Genomic DNA, 19,874 nt, shown 5'->3' with positions numbered 1-19,874 from the left:
TGCATACAGCAATTTATCACTGTTAAACATGTGCTAGTTTTCAAGTCACTGAAAACAGTGGGACCTGGGATTATTTGTATGTCACAAAACTAAGCCTTTTACATATGAAAATTTCCTCCAACTTGCCAAGAGAAATCAACAACTAAAAAAACCCTGAAGTAATTTACAGAACCACTCAACTTCATGAATTACTGTGTTAAGTAATCAACTGTCTGAAAATTCTTACCCAAAAATATCTCAACAATTGTGTTTGGCACAAACCTCAAAAGTCACTGAAGATGAAAAGCAGATCAGTGCATGATGTTTTACCAGGATCTAGTTAGACAGACTGCCTGGCAGCAAACTCCACTGCTCTCTGTGCTCACTGCCTGTGCAAATCATTTTTACCAATGGCTTTGACTCTTAAAATCTCTGGGCTTTGCAGCTATGAGAGATCACACGTTTACATTCATATTTCAAAGAAAAAAAATAGAGACTTGATCTAGAGACTAACTTGATTGGGGCATCAGAAAAATTAGTACAAACAACAAAAAAGGCATCTGTGCAATATTCCGGCATGTCACAGATGGAGACTTGGAATTTACAATGGCAGTCTCACCTGGCTGTAAAATGTCTGATTCAGGAAATTCATCAAAGTTGGAAGTGTCATCAATACTTTTGATTTCTATAGGGATTGCAGCTGGTCTTTCCCTGCAAATAAAGATAAATGCCAGAAGAGTGAATACTGGGAAATGAGACATGATTTTCCAGTTTTAACTTAGCTTTTTACACTTACAACTTCCCTTAATGCACAAGGGTTCCTCTGAGTGCATCACAGATGACTCAGACTCTCCTGTTTGCTGACACCATGGGGAGATTGTTTGGTTCCCTGTCCCCACTGGTGTCTTTCTGGCAGGCTTGGGACAAACATAATTTTCCCATTAAGTGAGAGAGCATCTCACACTTATCTGCCACACAGCTATCACCCTGATCTTGTCACCAGCCACTACTGTGGTTACTCTGTTTCACAAACCCAGCCCAGCAGGATTGCACTTGCACCCAAAGCTTTACAATTCCAGTGCTCATCAGCCTGGACCTCATCCAAAACCTTTGGACTGTAGCTCCTCTTTGTGACACTCAGCATCTCTCTCCCAAACCAGGCTGGCTCTGCTTTAACACTTTCACAGTCAGAGAGCCCTTGAAAGAGTTTTAATGTGGCTTTTGAAACTGTGCCACCAAAATGTTCACAATGGGACACAGCACTGTGGGAATAGCAGTGATTTACACTTAAAATTAAGTCCACAGCCACCCTACAACAATTTTTTTTATTGTGGGCAGGCTGGAGCAATCTGAGGTATCTCAAGGCAGTTAAACTCTGACCATTCCTATGAAGGTCAGCAAGGCCAGAAAACCTTCAGTGTCACCCACCTACTGCCAGTAGCTGCCTTTCAAAATGAAAGGTAAATTGGAAATAATTGTCCTTGACATTACACTACATGAAATTCCTGGCTTTTCATGGCTTTTATTCTTCCTCCAAAATGTGTGTATATACATACCTGATATGTCCCCAGTCTACCCCTTCAAAAAATGGATGACTTTTTATTTCCTCTACTCCATTGCTACCAATTCTGTTTTCTGAGTCGATACAAAACCTGAAAAAAGGGAAAAAACAAAAGAAATGTTTTATGATAAATTGAGACAGAAGCAACAGTATCCAGTATCAAGAATTTCAAGGAGCTATTTCAAATTGCTCCACCACTTGGGGTAATATCAAAGCAGCCCATTGCATCTAGGAGAGAAGGGAAATAGAGGCAGAACATTGTTAAATCCCAAAACAAAAAGCTATGATGCCAATAACTAACACTTTTCTAAACTGCTGCATCCCCATCTCCCAGGTCTGTGAAAGGTTGCTGCATGTTCTGGTCCTGTAAGATCAGTTTGGAATGGAGGCTTAAAACCCTACTGCTGAGAACTCCTCTGGAATGTTCTCAGCTATTTAAACATCCCTGTTACAAAATAAACAGACCCTGAGCCTGTTTCTGCTACAGCCCTGCTGCATAACCTCAGCTCAGACCCCACCAGAAATTGTCAGTTTATGAGAAGCAGCCATGAAATAGCAGGAAGAAAAAGGTGAAATGGAGACAGAGACAGGATTGGTGAGATGGGGACAGTTACCTGCTCCAGCAGGCCTGACAGGAAAAGCCTAAAATCCTAAAGAAGGAAAATAGGGAGGTGGAAACTCTCTGACAGCAGCTCAGTGACCTGAGGGATTTGCTCCAGGGAGGAGCAGAGGCTGACCCTTCTCCCCTGGATTGGAAAAGCTCTTCAAGCATCTCATCCAGGAGATGGGAATACCAACATTTGCCTAGGAATTCATGAAATCCCAGCCATGTTCTGTATGTGTAGCACAGCAGGTTAGGCTCTAAACTGTCCCCAGTTATAAATCAAAGTTGTTTTGCTTGTAGTTGGGTGTCAGGAAGAACACCTGCCTGTATTTGCATTGCAGTCTGGTAGGATGGGTGATGCCAAGGACTAACAACAGACCTCAAACCCTGTAGCAACTCAGCCACAGGATTTGTCAGGCTCTGTCTGAACTTGAGCTTATTTTAGTTCAGATTTATCTCTATCCATAACCCTTTACCTTCGTCTGCATCTCTCTTTAAGCTACAGCACATGATGCCCAACTTGTCCAAGCTGTAATGGACAAAGTACCCAAAAACAGGTGATTGTTGTCCAACCTGCTTTGACCTCATTTTAATAGTTTACCTATAACTAAGATGTTTTATCCCAATTTTAACCCTTCTCCTTGTGGAGGCAAGCTGATAAATTCAAGTAGTTATTGTGTAAGTAGATGCATGAGCAAGACATGCTAAGAAATACACTGAAATCTCTAAAAATTCCCCAAGCACAGCCAGGATTGAGGAGGAGGGAATCCTCAGCAGTAATACTGTACTCTGTTCAGCAAAGAACTTGGGATGCTGACAAGGAAGGTTGAGCAAGATAGAAATAGATACTGAAAATGCAATATAACTGTTTTACACAAACTTATTCATGAAGGTTAGCAATAATTCAATTATTTGAGCTGTTAGTATCACTAGCTGGATGCAGGATATCTGTTTCTTGTATTTTATGTTTTTGTAGGTTACTGGAGCACTGCTCCAGAACTAATAATAAATTCTAGTTTTGTAAAGTACATTCCCCTTTTTGCCTGTAACAAAATTACATCAGGCTATAACATTAGCTTTGAAAAGGGAAAAAAAAAGGAAAAAACAAAATCAAACCCAAAACCAATGTGCCCCCTAAACCCTCCCAGAAAAAGAGAGCATTCCTGCCTGACCTTGTCACTAAAACCCTCACAAAAACCTCAGAGCAAACTAAAAACTGGGATTTTCAAAGAAGTGAGTAAATCCAAAATACCCCATGATTTCTGTTCAGCACATTAAATTCTGGTGAGTGGTTATTTTCTTGTCACCTCAGAGAAAAAAAAATTCTGTGTTGATCACTTTATTTTTGGTCTGCTCTGTTTTTCCTTGTATCACGGTACTAATCAAGATCATTCCAGTTTATTCTTTCATGTTAAAGAAATGGCAAAGGGGAAAAAAACTTGAAAAATCCATCAAGGATGGTGACAAAAGAAACCAGCCTTCCTTCCAACATAAAGCTTCCTTCACACAGAACAGGAATTTATCCTGATGGAAGATGATCCTGGCTGGGCAAGAGGCCAGAATTGGGTTTTTCTTACTGACCTTAGAATTAAATCCTTTGCCTTCTCTGAAATGGGCACCTCTGGAGGAAACACCAACGTTTCTTTCCAGTTCATAACTTTCCTGTAAGTCTCTTGGGGTGTTTCTGAGCAGAAAGGTGGATACCCTGCACAAACAAATCAAGAATTAATAAAATTCCAGGAGAGCAGTGACCTGCTTTTGTCACTGGGGCTCCCAAATTTAACAAGTATTAGCCAGAGGTTTTCTCTTCTGAACAAATGGAACCTGTTACCTTTGAACAACTCTTCAGTTGGGGTTTTTAACATACCTATTAGCATTTCATACATAATCACTCCCAAGGACCACCAGTCACACAGCTTGTTGTACCCAGTCTGCATAAACACTTCTGGAGCAATATAGTCTGGAGTTCCCACAGTAGAATATGCCTGGAAAAAAGGAATAATCTCTTTAAAAGTTAAATACTGCAGTTTTACATTTTGCAATACATTTTCCTGGGGATTTACATACAGGATCTTGTTGTTTGGGTGAGCAAGAATACTTAATTTGAAAATTCACAGGAACTAAAATCCCAAGAATATTATTCTTTCATATTAATAAACACAGAGAACCTAAAAAAATAAATGGAAATCATCTTCTTTAATGTGATGAAATCATAGAAAATTGCAATTGTTGTATCAGAAGGTCATCTTAGCTAAAGTTTCAGGTAGCTGCATTGCAAAAATACCCAAGAAGTTCTATTGTTGTGCTCTTTGTTTATTTTTAAAGGCATAATCAGTGGTAGATTCCCAGGTGTGACACTCAGGATACACAAGCTGTGTATTGGGAAGCTCTCTTTACTGATGAAAAATCTTCCATGGGGCAAGAAGGAGAGAAAAAAAACCCAAAATCCAACAAAAAATGGTTCTCAAAGACAAAAAAAAAAAAAAACCTCTCAAAAGCAGTTTTGCCACAAAAATATTTTACTTTCATTTGTCTGACCAAGAAAAGAAACTTTGTTTGCTGCGAGATTTAGGATTGAACCAATGGAAAACCAAAAACATGGCTCCTTCTCCAACAGTGTTGATGCAAGTTGTCATTTTGGCTTTTTATTATCTCTCTGGGACTGTTCTTCATCACACAGTCCTGCCACATCAGCCTTCACTGGACTTGAGATAAAGTTTTTTCAGGGATTAAATTCCAGGCTGGAATAAGGCTGTGAAATACAGCCCCATGAGGCAGCATGGTGGCTGCAATGTAATCTCATTATGTCTCATGAGGAAAGAAGAGACCACCCTAAATCTGTATGGGCATACTGCACTAGATCACTTTTTAAAAGGGAGTGGAAAAATAAAAGGTTGCAAAATTTGACAGCTGAGATTTTTTGGTGACAATCATGGGCAGGGATGAAGTCTGAAATGCCATGGCTGACAGGCACATGGCTTTGGTTCAGTTTATGCCACAGATCCCCTGTTATGTGACCACTGCTCATCACACACCCAGGCTGGAGCACTGCAGCACCAACATCCTCCCACAGCCTTCCCAGCACATCAACATTCAGCAGGATGGAATTCCCCACAGGTCTCTAAAAAGGAATCCTGCAGCCACACATCTGCTGGTGACTGAGCTGCAGGAATCAGAGCCAGGAGCCCACATGATCCACACCAGATTCCTGCTCAGAGCTCCAGCTTGGCCATGGGGCTGAGGACACCTGAGGGCTTGGGCCAGATGCTCACAAAGGCACAGAGAGAGCAGGGTCTTGCTATTCCCACCTGGACTCCCTTCTTTGAGTTATTTGTGATTTTGGGAGCTTGTAGAGAGCCACATATGAGGGCCTTGCATATTTTCAAAACCAGGAGCATTAGCAGTGAGGTTTAATTTAATGCTTTCTGCAAATAGTTTAAAAGCAAAACAAGAATTATGCATTATTTCATTAACTCACCAGCTGTCGCCTGTTCTTCTTCCATGTTTCTGCTTTCCTCTTTGAGTTCATATTCTGAAATGCTAATTTGCAAAGTAGTTATTAAATAACAAATGCATTTGTGAGAATTAAGAGAAAAAAGATTTATAGGGCTCCAGTTTAAAGTAGCTATTTTTTACATTTAGAATCCTTTGGTCTAGAAACAAATACTTGATTATAACTGGAAATGGGAACATGAGAATGACTACTGCCCAATGCACAGCTGAAAAATCACATAAGTAGGACACATATCAGCAATTCTAAATTAGAACCTGCTAAAATTTTTAGCTTCTGTAAAGTTTCATGAGTCTGTCACTGAATTCAGTCCTTTGTCACATGAAACCTGTGTCCCTCATGAAAGAGCAGTTCTGTAACTTCACTAACATTATGAAAAATACATTAAAATATAGATAAATTACATTATGTGTATTTATGTCTGTGTATGAATGTGCAAAAATATATGACCACTGTAAAAACCATCATTTCTTGCCTGTGAAATTCTCCCATGACCCAGGGAACAAGCATTTCCAGTTTTCCAGTTAAATGCAATCAGCCTGTCCCATCTTGCTTATCCCAGCAGAAACACAGGTACAGCTGCAGCTCAAAACCATTTACATGTTAAACTAGGACAGCTCATACTCACAGAAGTCACTTGGTGGGTTGTGTGTGAGGTTCCTGTAGAACTCTGTTCTGTGAGCTTTCTTTAAACCTGTGCAGAGCCCAAAATCAGACAGCTTTACATGACCCTAAAAAAAATAATCAGAGAACTTTAAAACATTATTTAGATAGATAGTGCTTGGAAAAAAAAAAAAAAGTGTTTTAATCACTGCACATGCCCTCTCAGGCCATGATGGACTGGCACAGGACAAGCAGGGAAGCAAAGACTGAGCCTTGGTGTATTGGAAGGGTCTGTTTTCTCTCCAACAGGCTATGGCCTCCCAGGGATGGTTGTATCTACAATCCCCAACAGCTGAGGGCAGATACTTTGCCTGGTTTTGTTTTGAACTGGATACCACTGTGACTGAGAAAGCCTCCAGGACAAAATTCCTTTGCTTTGCTTTGATGGTAACCTTGGCTTTAATCAGGTTTCCAGATATCAGTGCAGATAGAACCCATCAAACCTGACAGACCTGTGCTTGCTGTGATAAGGCCTGGCCTCCATGATCTTAAAGATCTTCTCCAGCCTAGATAATTCCATTATTGGGTGATGCTTACTGGGTGCATTTCATGGCCAGAATGGTCAGTCTGAGGGAGTTTCCACAGGTGAGTGGGTGATGAAATAAATGTAACTGTAGGAATTGAACATTTAGCATTGTCTGAATTGTCCACAGTGACTTCAAGATGCATGAAAGGAAGGCTACCACCTTTTAATGTGTATGAATATCAGCATATGGTCACCCTGAGTGGGTTTTCTCCCTTAAAAGCCTTGCCTTAAAAAGGTAAAAAGGTTTCTGAGTAAGATTTAGCTTGGTTTGATCATGCTGCTATTCTCCAAGAAAAATACAGTGGCCATTCCCTGTTTCCCTCCAGCCAGTTTAAATCTCTGGGGTGGCTCCCACTGCTCAGCAGCAGGATGTGCAGCCTGGGATCCTGGGAACACCCAAGCAGTTGGTGAGCCCAGTACATGCCTTGGCATCCAGCAGGAGATTGTCTGGCTTGATGTCCCTGTGGATAAATCCCAGCTGGTGAATGGCATCGATGGCCAGCACTGTCTCAGAAATGTAGAACTGGGTCTCCTCCTCTGATAAAGTGTCCTTCTTCATTAGTAAGGTCATCATGTCACCTCATCAAAGAGAAGAAAATACAGCTTAGGAGTCAGAACATTTTAAATCACAAAGCTACAAGAAACCCCAGTAGAATCCAAATTTAACCTTGCAATTTGCCTTACAGTTACTAATCATAAAATTATTACTGCAAGGACCTACAAACCCAACTTACTTTTTTAGCTGAAAAGCCTAAACAGGAATTTTAATTGAATGGCCCAGGAAAATACAGTGGATTTTATACACATTAAATTTATTGCACAATAAGGGCTTTTCTTCTATATTGCTTTTATTCTTAAGAGATTCAGTCATAAAAAGCAGAAACTTCTAATAGAATAATTATTTAATTCAAGTGTATTTAATACCCCATCAAGTTTTTTCCTTCCCCTAAAAATCAGGAATGACCATTCCTGAGTGACTGGGACTTCATTTAAAGGAGTGCTAACATTTTTATTTTCACAAAATACACAGCATGCTTCTTTCTAATATTTTACAAATCTGCCAACAAAAGCTAAGGAAGAAGTACCTGTATCACCTGATGCCACAGCACCCAGCTTACCTCCAGGTAAAAACTCCATGATCAGGTAAAGGTTCCTTTTATCCTGGAAGCTGTAAAACATTTTCACTACCCAGGCTCCATCTGCTTCAACCAGAATATCTCTTTCTGCTCTGATATGGGCCACCTAAAATTTTTAAATTATTATTAGTAGTAGTATTATTATTATTAGGCAAATATTGAAATATTTCAACAAGGAACATCACATTACACTCCTAGCCCTACAGCATATTTTCATGACCTTTAGCAAAGGAACTATTTTCTAGCTCTTTCCATCCTCATATTTTCCATTATCTTTTTACAAGATCCTAGGGTTTCTCTAGAAACACAAAGCACAGCTTGTTAAGCTGGTTCTGTCTGTTACCAAAAAATAACAAAGCTGGTGGAAAAAGTGCAAGTGAGTTCAGGAATATCTGACCTGGCTCAGGTTATTCCAGTTCCAACTAAGGCTTTGGAAAATATATGGAAAGCTGCTAGCCCATAATTTTCTGGAAATGAAGAATAATGGAGATTGGAGGAGAAGTGTGTTTTCACTACAATGCACCCTCATCCTGGAGGAAAAATTAAAGACATATGCATGGAAAAATATTTCTTGACAGCTGTAAGAAAAGCAGCAGTCTCCTGCATCTGTTCCCCAGTTCTACTGGTGAGGAACTTCTTTACATGAATCCTCACAGGGTTGCCTGGGGCAAAGGCTCTCCCTCTGCAGGAGACACTCCAGCCTGGATTTGTCTAGTTTTATTTTTAGTCTCATTACAAAGATGGGGTTTTTTCCACCCTCCACTCCTCAGTGCAGCTCTAAAATACAATAGGAAAACTTTGCTTTAAAAGAGACAGGATTTTCCCCAGATTTTTACCAGGCTTGGAAAAAAAAAAATACTAGAAGATGTGGGCTTTTTTTTTATGTGTGTCCTCTGTTGCTGTCCATGGAACAAGCCAGGCAATGACGATTCCAGCAGATAAACACTCTCCAGGGAAGATCACTGTCCCAGACTGAATGTAGAGTGTGAGCTCAGACTCCTTCCCACATCAGGTCCTGAAATGGGGGCAGCACCACACAAATCCTGGCTGCTCTGCACACTCTGCTGCTCCTCTGGTTCCCTAAATTCAGGGCATGGGCTGCAGGAGACAAAATAATCTGTGCCAGGAAAAAAAAAAGACCACTACTGCAGGGACTAGTATGAAAAAAGTCCTGTTATCTCAAGACACCCACCCTTGATTTTTTAAAAAGAAAACATCAAAATACCTCCAATTTTTACTTTGGCACAAGATTATTTTTCCAGAAGTACTTCCCCTTGAAATGCAGTTTTACAGATTCAATACTATAAGCTCTGCATAGATAACAGGAGAAAAATAAAACTTTTGTCACTATTCCAAATGTGCTGTAAATAAGTATTTTTGAAATGCAGTTACATGACCTGATTTCCTAACTTCTGCTGCTTTTGTGCTGTGGTAGCAACCCTTTGGACTGCCAGACCATTGCAGGGGCTTTCAAAGGTGGAAAACATTTTCTAGACAGGATAGGTTTGAAATTTAGGGGACTTAGGGATCACAAACCTGCTCTTTCTCCAGCATATCTGCTTTTCTCAGTATCTTCATTGCATAAATGTGACCTGTGTCCTTCTTCTGAACGAGGCGGACCTTTACCAAGAGAGAGAACTCAGTCAGTCTTCTCTGCCTCAGAAATCCACTGGAAGGCTCCCAGTTGCCAGGCATGGAAAAGTTCTCTTGTTAAATATTCAAAACCACATTTCGATATGTTAAATATTGAAAAAGGAATTATTCTGCACCGTGTACAACACTAACACAAGAGAGGAACAGTTTTTGTTTTAGGAGAAGTCGGCAGGCACAGTGATTTCCAGGACTGTGTAGGTTAAAATCCAGGAGGAGAAAGAACTCAAGTGACACAGGGCAGAAAGGAGGTTTATCAAGAGGACTGTGCCACTGCAAATGGATAATTTCAGAGGGCCATGTGGGCATCAGTATGGGAAGCCATGGGAAACTAAGTGTCCTTCCAGAAGCCTTGGGAATCAATGCCTACGATTAATCACTTATCACTTGGAGAAAGGCACAAATAGCTGCCATTCTGCAATATGACAATTCATTAAATTGCAATTAGGATGTTTCATTACAGTGGTCAATCCCATTTTCATCTCCTGCTCAAGCAAGAATACCACAAACCTCCCCAAATGCTCCTCTTCCTATGACTTTCAAGGACTCAAAGTCATCCAAGCCGAGCCTGGTCCTCTTGAGGCGCAGGAATTCCGTTTCCTTGCGAGCGTGCTGTGACCTGCGCAGCTTTTTCTGGGGACACAGCAATCTGTCAGTCACCTGACAGAGTCAAGATATGCACCCTCCCTTCCTGGAATCCCAACAGGAGAAAGACTTCTCCTTCTACATTTCTTTCTGAATTTCTCAAAGTATTATCCTCAAGTATGGTCTCTTCTACAGAAGCTTCAGGCAGAGTTTCACTTGTTTTGGGTGAACAGTGATACTTTATTTTTGTTACTTAGTTATTTAAAAAAAAAAAAAAAAAAAAAGAAGAAAAACTACCATACTGGTCCAAACAAAGTGTATCAGTCCCAAGGCCACCCACTGCCTGAAGCAAGGACTCTCCATTCAATAAAAGCTGAAACTTGTACCCCACCAAAATAACTGATGACAGGCAACAAGGAGCTTAGCAAGCAGCAGAGGCTCTGGTTACAGAGCTATAACAAAATCCATTTGGTTTATAGCAGGCAAGAACTCAATTCTCAAAGAAAAACCTGTCCAAATTCCATAATCTATTTTGTCTGATGAAAATGTCACCAGGATTCACCCCTGCTCCCAAAGATGCTGAGATGTCAGAGACTGCTAAGGAGGTCGCTGGATCAGGCACCTGCCAGATTCCTTGCTGGGATTCCAGCATCCTTTAAGGCCACAAGATGGCAATACACACCCACACTCAGTTTCCCTCTTCTCAGGAGTTACAGCAGTCACAGAAACTCCAAAAGGACTGGGACACTCTTCCTACTTATTTCCCAGCTTATCCTGAAGGCAGACATGGTGCAGTGGACCTCAGAAAAGCAACTTATTGACCAAAGTTCTAAGAGGTAGCAGACTGGGATTCCTCCTAATCTGTATCCAAAAGCAGCAACAGTGTGATGGCTCATTGTTAAAACCAAGAAAAAATGGTTCAGCATTTTGCTTTCTACCCACTGTCCACTTTTTTTTTCCTGCCAAATAAAACAGCAAACAATTTTAACCTTTGAAAAGCTTGCTAGATACTTGCTGTGACCACGTCTCATAAGAACTACAGGTAGCATGAAAAGCCTTGGAGAGCTATTGCAACTAACAGTCAAGCATATTCCCAGTTTCCCTAATAAACAGGTTATTTACATGGGCAACATTCAAGTACAAAATAAAGCCTTCTGTCATGCTGGCTGATGTTTCTGTGAGCTCTTCAAATGCCCATTGGAAGCAGTGGGACAAAAGCAAAGCAGTCTGTAAGGCTACTCAAGCAGCATTTACCTCCTCATCTGCAAGGCCTTCCTCTTCCATAGCCACTTCCAGCTTCTTCTGCCTGCCAAGGAGAAACAGGGAAATGCACCTTTCATTATTTATTAAAACCAAACATGACCCCACAGCAAGTTAACACCTTTGCTTCACATACTCCAAGTACTGAAGAATTTGCCTCAAATGGAAATCTGAAGGCAGACAGCCCCACTCCACCCAGTTACTCATTTGTGAACAAAGCTGAGGAAAACGTAGAAGCAAATTTAAGCACATCCTTATGTACCTGCAAAATCAGGCATTAAACATATATCAAAAATCATGCCATTAGAGTGATTATATCTTGTTGAATTAAGGTTGTTTTTATTAGTTAGGATTACAAGCCAGAATAAAAATGAGGTTTTTTACTGTTTCTATCTCAGCTCCAGCTTCCATCCTCTCTGTGTGATCACCTCACACCTGGTCCTGCCCCACTTCCTCCCATGCCAACTAAACTCTACCCCCTGGATGCACCATCCTCTGCCTATCAGTGTCCTGCCCAGCCCAGGGCTCACAGCTCCAACTCTTCCACCAGTGCCATGCCAAGCTGGGAGGCTCTAAGAAGGCAGCAAAGCCTGGAAATTCCCCACAGGGGGCAGGGACACATGGCAATGTGGCTGCAGGACCCCTTCCTGTCCACCCACAGGATGCTCCTTTAGAGCAGCCAGGATGCAGCTCTCTGAAGGCTGGTTACCCCCTGCAGCAGGGAAGAATTCAAAGGCTTGGAGCCAGGCTGCTGGTGCCTTGCTGCACTTTGGGAAGTACAGCAGGATTCTCTAAATTGCAGGCCCCATCTAGAAGCAACTCCATTACATGGAATAATGACTAAATATGATGAAGAGAGAAACCCTGCTGCTTGACTGAAAACCCTTCAATTAAAAACCTATTACCAGGGGGATGATAATTCCACACACTAATGACAATCCAACACAACATTCATTATAATCAAACACTTGGTGCTTTAACACTTAATTCAAGTGCCACTTCACCACCTCACAGACAGGACTGGGCACTGCTGGGAGAAGCTGAGTGGTGATGACCACCCCATTTTCCCATGCAAGGAGTACCAGGCAGCTCCACCCAAGCAGCATTTACAGATTGGGAATTACATTATCCCCAAAAGTCTCCCTGCCCACCTGAGGGCCTCTCAAATCCTTCATCATCAACCCCTTCTTTCTTTGCTGCCCTTTATTTCCATGCCAGCTCTTTGCCTCCTTTCCTGAACCCATTACCCCATCAAACACCTCTCAGTCCTGTTCCCTGTCTCCTATACACTCCCTCCTGCAGGGTTTGGGAGTCGTGGCATGAGCTCCACACTGCAAAGCAGGAACAGACACCACAAGCCACTGCCTTACCCTCAGACTAAGCTCCCATCTGCAGAGTTCATTCCCTGGGGCACATGCAGAACAATCAGAGGTCAGCAACCTCACACAGAAGGAGAAACCTCACATATACTGCAAAATAACACTGCACAGAGCAGTTCCCACAAAGTAACTGATGAAGACATCAGCAGGGGAGCTCCTTGATGCCTCAGTGACTGGCATGTTCACAGGTCCCCCAAAGACAGAAAAACTACCTAGAGCTGTCCCATCCCTGGGGATTGAAGTGCCCTTGAGCAAACAGCAAGAAAAGCTGCAGAGGGGTGAGAGGAAGCAGAGGCAGCACCTGGTTTCCCTCTCCTCGTGCTGGATAATGAGGTTGCTGTAGAAGTTCTCCAGTGTGAGTTTGGCCACCGTCACTCTCTCCCGGGTGTGGTTACTCATGGGAAAGGATGTTGTAGTCCCTGCAGTCATCGCCATGGTAACATGTACTGAAACAGAGCAGGGCAAATCATTACTCACTTCAAAAAGAAAATCAAATAATATATATATTCCTCTTTCCCACTCTCCATCTCCAAATTTTTAGGCACTCCTGAATTCAGAGTAAAGGCATTGTTGTTTAGATGTAAGAAAAGTCTATTAAAAGCTGCCTTATAAAATTATCCCAAGATAGCAGGAGGATGTGCTACCCACTCTCTAAAATAACAACATGTTGGCAAAACAAAGAGTGAATCACAAAGAGTGAGCACTGCATGCTCTGGGCAGCTCACCCAGCTGTGCTCATCCACAAATAAGGAAAATGTCCCTCTGGCAGACCTGGGCCCAGCCTGGGGGAGGGAAAAGGGAAGGAGGGACAAGGATCAGGCAGCTCTCAGAGCTGGACTTGTCACAACTTTAGACTCCAAAAATTCTAGATGCTAAAAAATAAATAAAAAAAAAGGATGGCATAAAATGAGACAGCAAATGGACCAAACCCCTAACCATAGTCCAGAAGAGAAGTTATTTCAAGGATAACCATCAAAAATATTTGAATTTTAAAGCTGCTCCACAAAGTTACACATGGCAAGTGGCACTTAGGACTTAGGACACATGATAACTGAGAAGAAAAAAAGCTGAAAGTTTGCTCTCCTTGAGAGCTTTCATCCTGAACCCAAAGAACTGGGATGTACTGGAACACTTTTTAATGCTGGAAAAAGACATCTCAGGGCAGCTCTGAATGTCCTGTAGCTAATCCAGGAAAGTCAGGGGAGATGAAAAAAAAAACCCCAAAAACCAGCACAGTTTGTTCTAAGATTCATGCCCTACCTGGAAGTGGGTTCAGGCACTTCAGGAGAACCTCATGGAAGGAAAGCATGAAAAGCAGCATCTCAGCCCCACTCTCATTTGGTCAGGTTGTTTTGAGGTTAGTTTTGGAAAAATACACAGAAGTACACATCACAGCACCATGGAATGGCCTGGGTTGAAAAGGACCTCAAACACCTTGTCCTCCATCCCTGCCATGGGCAGGACACTTGCCACTATCTCAGGTTGCTCAGAGCCCCATCCAGCCTGGCCCTGGGATGGGGCAGCCACAGCTGCTCTGGGCAACCTGTGCCAAGGCCTCACCACCCTCAGGATAAATAATTTCTTCCTCATATCCAATCAAACCCTGCTCTCTGCCAGTGTGAAGCCATTCCTCCTTGTCCTGTCACTCCAGGCCATTGTCAGGAGTCTCTCTGCATCTTTCCCACAGGCTCCCTTCAGGCACTGGTGTTCCTTTTTATTATTTATTTAATCCTTCCATTTCACCAGAGGATTATGTAGAAGACAAATCCTGAATTAAGCTTAATTTAAGCAGATCTTAATAGCTTTTAAGGTGAGCTGATTAAGGGTTTCATACAGAAGAAAAATGCACGTCCACACTGAGGCAGGAGGATGGCTGAACTCTGCTTCAGGCTTTGTTTTGATTCTGCCTGCTGCACTCTGAGAGGGTGGGACTTTATCCTGTGGATTTTTCATGGGATCTGATGTGACAATAGGATATTTGTTGCCAGAAACGCAGCTGTTGTGTTACAAATAAAGGCATTTTATAGCATCATCTAGATATTATTTTAGCTGGTTATTTTGAAGTGCACAAGACACCAGAATTCTGAGAATAAAAATATATCTCTTCATAAAGGCACAAAGAGGTTTTAATAGCACCACAGCTGCTTCAAAGTGATGCCAACATTTCTATTTTTTCATCCATCTTTCATCCCTTTCAGTTTTCTACTAAACAAAGATGAGATCTGTCAATTCCTAGTAGTGTTTACTAAAAATTAGGCAGTTCTATTCTTCACACAGAGACATCTCCCATGCTGGACATGTCTCCAAAGGCTGGAAGAAGTTAGCACTGGTCTCACTGTTGTGTTTATTGTACAATTTCACACTTATTCCATGAATAGGAGGGAAAAGATAACCACAAAACAGTTGATAAGAGCAAATCAAACAGAGCTCAACTGCTGACCACACACAGGTATCTGTGACTAAGTTATTTCAAGAAATGACCTAACAGAGCAAAAACTTGCCTTCTGATAATTTTGGAACATGAGGATAGAGCAGCATTAACCCAGGCTTGGAATGGATTAACCTTTACTTAAGGTATAGCAGGAACACTCTCATACCGGATATTTCTCCTTTGCTTGTACTCCTGGTAGGATAGAACAACACTGCAACTTGATTTCCTGTTGGTTTGTTTTCCCCATGCTCTACACTCACAAATGCAGGCACTGCCAGACAGCAAATCCAAGCCACTGGGCTTTATTAAACTTGTAAAAGGGAGAGCTCAGTTCCAGCACTGGCATCCCACACTATGAACAGCAGGGCTGTTGAGTGCTTTCCTCTTGTGCTTCACAGCAGGAACATACAGGTGAGTGTCCCCAGTTAGCTCTGCCACTGTGGGGAAAACACTAAGCACTACAAACAAAATATTTGTAAAACCAAGAGATGCTTCAAGCTCTCCCGAGTCCCCAAAGTAAACAAAAAAGAGCACAGACCTGGCAGGAGGTGCAAGATATCCCACAAAATCCTATGTGAGCTCACAGCTGAGAGAACCTCTTCAGATTTTTTTCCTCCTGTGTCTCTGCTTCCACTAACAAGCTCTCAAACACAGCACAAATACACATCCCAGAAAAATATCCAGCTGGGAGTCACCAAGTACAGTCCTTAAGCATGACCTTTAAAAACAAATGATGCAGAGGGATGGGGGTGGGAAGGAAGGAGCTCCAAAATAGGACCTTTTATTGACAGCACACTGCTTGTACTGACCTCATCACAGTAACGGGAATGCTTTGAAAAGGTGCCACCCATAATTCTTGGAAATGCCCTCACAAGCCTACTAGTTCACCCAAATTCATGCCACTTCCATAATGGAACAATTCCACTCCTGCTGCATCACCGGAATTACTTGAGGCTCCCTGGACCATGAAGAAGGTCGTATCCAACCAGCTGGCCACATTTAGCCAGAACTCCTGTGGCTGGCAGGATGGTTCTGAAGGGTCTGGAACATCCCCAAGTGTGAGGAAGAAAGACATCAAAAGGATGTGATGGACAGGAGTCGGTGATCCCGCGGGAGCAGGGATGCCATATGCGCTGCCTGGCCCGGGAAATGAGCCCGCGCCTCCCGCGGGGATGGCTCAAATCCCAGCCCGAGCTCTCCCGATGCCTGCTCGGCACCGGGATAACGAGCCATGCACGCACGGCAGCCGGGAAAACCTCACCGCCAGAGGCAGGAGCGGGAACAGCACAGAGGGGAGCAGAGGAGCGGTGTTCCCGAAGGATTAGGGAGAGCAGGGAACAGCTGCGGAAAGGGAAGAGCAGCCAAATGCTACTGAACTGGAGTTTGCAAGAGATGTCTGCAAGCAAGTCTCTCCTGATCCATCACTGAGTAGGACATGCCAGTTGGAAGGGTCCTCTCCCTCCTGGTGGAAAAATGTTGCCTAGGCAAAGCATACATTTGACCTTTTAGATCCTAGACCTTTCCTGACTGGGAAGCAGAGAAAGGCCAAGCAGCATTGACTACAACTTCAGTCTGCACTGCCATTTGTCACAGCAGCTCTAAATCAAACTCTGCATCTGTTTGCCTGGAGTTTCCACTGTTTAAACCCCCACACCCAGATTCTGCTACACCACTGGGAACTCCAAACCCCACATCCTCTCTGGGGTGCCTCTTGGCAGCTCTCACAGCCTGTCATTCATGTTTTCACTAAACTATTAGATTAAGTCTCCTGTTAATGAGTGCAAAAATCACTGAGGCATCCAATCCCACTGGCTGCAGCAGCTCTGAAAAGGAGATGGAAGAAATCAAAGCAAATGGAGAACTACCCTGTCCTGAAACACAGGACTTCACAGGATCACTTTCTAATCAGGAAGGGATAAGAAGATAGAACCCAAGTCTCCTGCACAGCTGTGCCAGTAAGAAAAGCCACAGGATCTATCAAATCAGGCTGGAGTTATACTATCAATCTAATCTGAACTTAAATCACACTATGGGAACATTATTTTTCTTTTTGAAGCCACGTGTGTAGCACAGTTATACAGTAGCCCTAGAATAAATTTACTCAGGACTAAGTAAGTATTTAAGTTAGGGAGCAAATCCCACATCCAATTCTGCCAGAGAAAAAGACCTTTTTTCCACATGACAGAAGGGTGCTGCCAGGTGTCCCATTTGGATTTACTATGCCAAGCTACACACATGTTCAGCAGGACAGGGAAGAGCAATCCTCCCTCCAAATTGACATCAATTCACTGAAAGACTGATAATATTTTTAATTTATCCACCCAAGCATGCCCCTAAAGCCCAGCAGTTAAGAAGGCAGTTTGCTATTACAGTAAAAACTGCCAAGTTTATGAAGTTTCCATTTAACATTCCAAGAGAATTTGCCTCTTGAATCAAAGCCTCTAGATAAGGCAGATACTGAAACATGCTTTTGGCTTTCAAAATTCCCATTGTTTCAGCATGACATTGAAGTTGCTCCTGAAATGAAGTATACAAATGGCATTTTTCAAGAATTAGGAAGTAAAAGAGAAAGGAGAGATGAAGCAAACACACAGAGCACAATAAAGTGGGTACCTTCAGAAATTCCAGCTGTCACCACCGTGCCCAGAGCTGGGACTCTTCTGGGTAAGAAATGAGAGCAGACTCTGGCTCCTTCCAGACACAGCCCAGCAAGCCACCAAGCTGGGCAGTAAAACTCACGGCTGACAAGGATTATATAAAAAAAATGACAAGGATTATATTTTTAAAATGAGCTGCTATCCAGGAAAGCAGCACGGACACAGCAAAGCTTGAAGCACAAGCGCCAGCCCCGCAGTCTCCGAATTGTTTGAATTCTCCTGAAGAGAGACAGGATATATATAAAACTGAAAAGAACCAACCCACCATACACAAATAACAGCATGATTCACACCAAGGGGCAGTGGGCAGGGCCAGACAAATTAAAAAAAAAAAAAAAAAAGCCCAAGGCTCAGCAGGATGATGTGGTGGGACGTACTCTGAGCAGCTTTGGAGATGTGCAGCCATACGTGGGGTGAGCAAACAGAGAGCAAAAATAAAAATGCTGTACAACAGCTGATAGTTCTAGTGAGGGAACAGAAGGAGAAAGTACCACCAGCCCAGAGGGAAATTACTTTCTGCAGTACAGTTTCTGCTAGCACAGGTTTGGCAACTGTGCTGTGCATATTTTTACCATCCAATTGTTTATGCTGAACCTCGTCCTGTTCAGGATCACAGAATGGCCTGAGCTGGAAAGGACACTAAAGACCACTCAGGTCCAACCCCCTGCCACTGTCCCAGCTTGCTCCAAGCCACATCCAACCTAGAACACTGACAGGGATGGGGCAGCCACATCTGCTGTGGGCACCCTGTGTCAGGGCCTCACCACTCTCACAGGGAACAATTCTTTCCCAATATCCAATCTAACCCTGCTCTCTGCCAGTGTGAAGCCACTGCCCCTTGTCCTGTCACTCCAGGCCCTTGTCAAGAGTCTCTCTCCATCTTTCCTGTGGCTCCCTTCAGGCACTGCAAGGCCACAGTGAGGTCACCCCAAAGCTTCTCCTCTCCAGGCTGAACAATCCCAGTTCCCTCAGCCTTTCCTCCCAGCAGAGCTGCTCCATCCCTCTGATCCCTTGGTGTCTCCTGGCTCCAGCAGCTCCCTGTCCTTCCTGTGCTGTCCCAGGCTGGGTGCAGCCCTGCAGGGGGGGTCTCAGCAGAGCAGGGCAGAGGGGCAGAATCCCCCCTCCCCTGCTGCCCTGGGCTCTGGGTGCAGCCCAGCACAGAGGGGTTCAGTCTTCATTTTCTATAACCCACTTTAAATCCAATTCCAAAGCCTTTGATTAACCTCCAGACACATCCAAAACTCCCCAGCACCCTGAAGTCTCTGAGCAGCAAGCTGACAAGAAAACCCAACTAGTCTCCTTTATGTCAATCACAGGCCAGCATTTTTATACAAGGTATGAACTTAACAACTGTGTTATTTCTAAATACAGCTTTTTGTGCTTAGACAAGAACCTTGTCCAAAGTTCACTCATGTCAACAAAAATCCCCTTCAGCTCAATAGATTTTGACCTAATAGTCCCATTCCAGCCTCAGGATGATGCTAACTGCTGTTACTGAGGTTCATAATTATCTGAGCAGCATGTTTGCCAAGCACTGCTCTGGGGTATGTTTCAGACAGAAAAATAAATATTTTGTTCCTCCATAATTCATGTTTTCAGGAATATCACCATTTACAAGCCCCTGTTTTATTTAATCTGCTACCTAAAGGAAGCAACATTCCCAGCCAGATAAAACAAATCAGATATTTCACGTGCAGATTCTTCTTCAACATTATTGCCATGACCAGATCCTCCCGACACCCTTCAGTTTTTACAACAGTCTCCCTTTGGGAAGGGAAAACAAAATAAGACTGCAACATGGCATCACTAACACTTCAGAATTTCATTTACCTTGTTTATTTACTTCATGTCCTTTAGCTTTCCTTCCCCAACATGCATTATGGTAGAGTAAGTTTTGTTACTTTAAAGTTACAGAATTAATTATATTTGTTC

The 19,874-nt window shown here is 42.8% G+C and overlaps 1 protein-coding gene across 5 annotated transcripts in view; it reads right to left on the bottom strand.

Moving 5' to 3' along the window:
- STK38L (serine/threonine kinase 38 like) overlaps positions 1-19,874 on the bottom strand; it is a 44,135-nt gene that overhangs the window by 4,557 nt on the left and 19,704 nt on the right. For 3 of the 5 annotated variants that reach the window (XM_079304239.1, XM_079304241.1, XM_079304243.1), the window contains 12 exons: positions 13,156-13,300; positions 11,470-11,521; positions 10,141-10,263; positions 9,517-9,600; positions 7,963-8,086; positions 7,269-7,423; positions 6,284-6,386; positions 5,623-5,684; positions 4,012-4,129; positions 3,726-3,849; positions 1,536-1,631; positions 599-690 (listed from right to left, as the gene is read on the bottom strand). In XM_079304239.1, the coding sequence (XP_079160365.1) occupies positions 599-690; positions 1,536-1,631; positions 3,726-3,849; positions 4,012-4,129; positions 5,623-5,684; positions 6,284-6,386; positions 7,269-7,423; positions 7,963-8,086; positions 9,517-9,600; positions 10,141-10,263; positions 11,470-11,521; positions 13,156-13,289 (1,267 nt within the window). In that variant the 5' untranslated portion in view covers positions 13,290-13,300. Of the gene's footprint in view, positions 1-598; positions 691-1,535; positions 1,632-3,725; positions 3,850-4,011; positions 4,130-5,622; positions 5,685-6,283; positions 6,387-7,268; positions 7,424-7,962; positions 8,087-9,516; positions 9,601-10,140; positions 10,264-11,469; positions 11,522-13,155; positions 13,301-15,823; positions 15,972-17,898; positions 18,156-19,874 lie in introns of those variants that run through there. The other 2 variants (XM_079304240.1, XM_079304242.1) reach the window with 2 other exon arrangements.

Source organism: Erithacus rubecula, assembly GCF_903797595.1.
Source record: "Erithacus rubecula genome assembly, chromosome: 4".
In the NCBI taxonomy this organism is placed as follows: domain Eukaryota; kingdom Metazoa; phylum Chordata; class Aves; order Passeriformes; family Muscicapidae; genus Erithacus; species Erithacus rubecula.
This window is presented reverse-complemented; position numbering and strand designations above follow the sequence as displayed.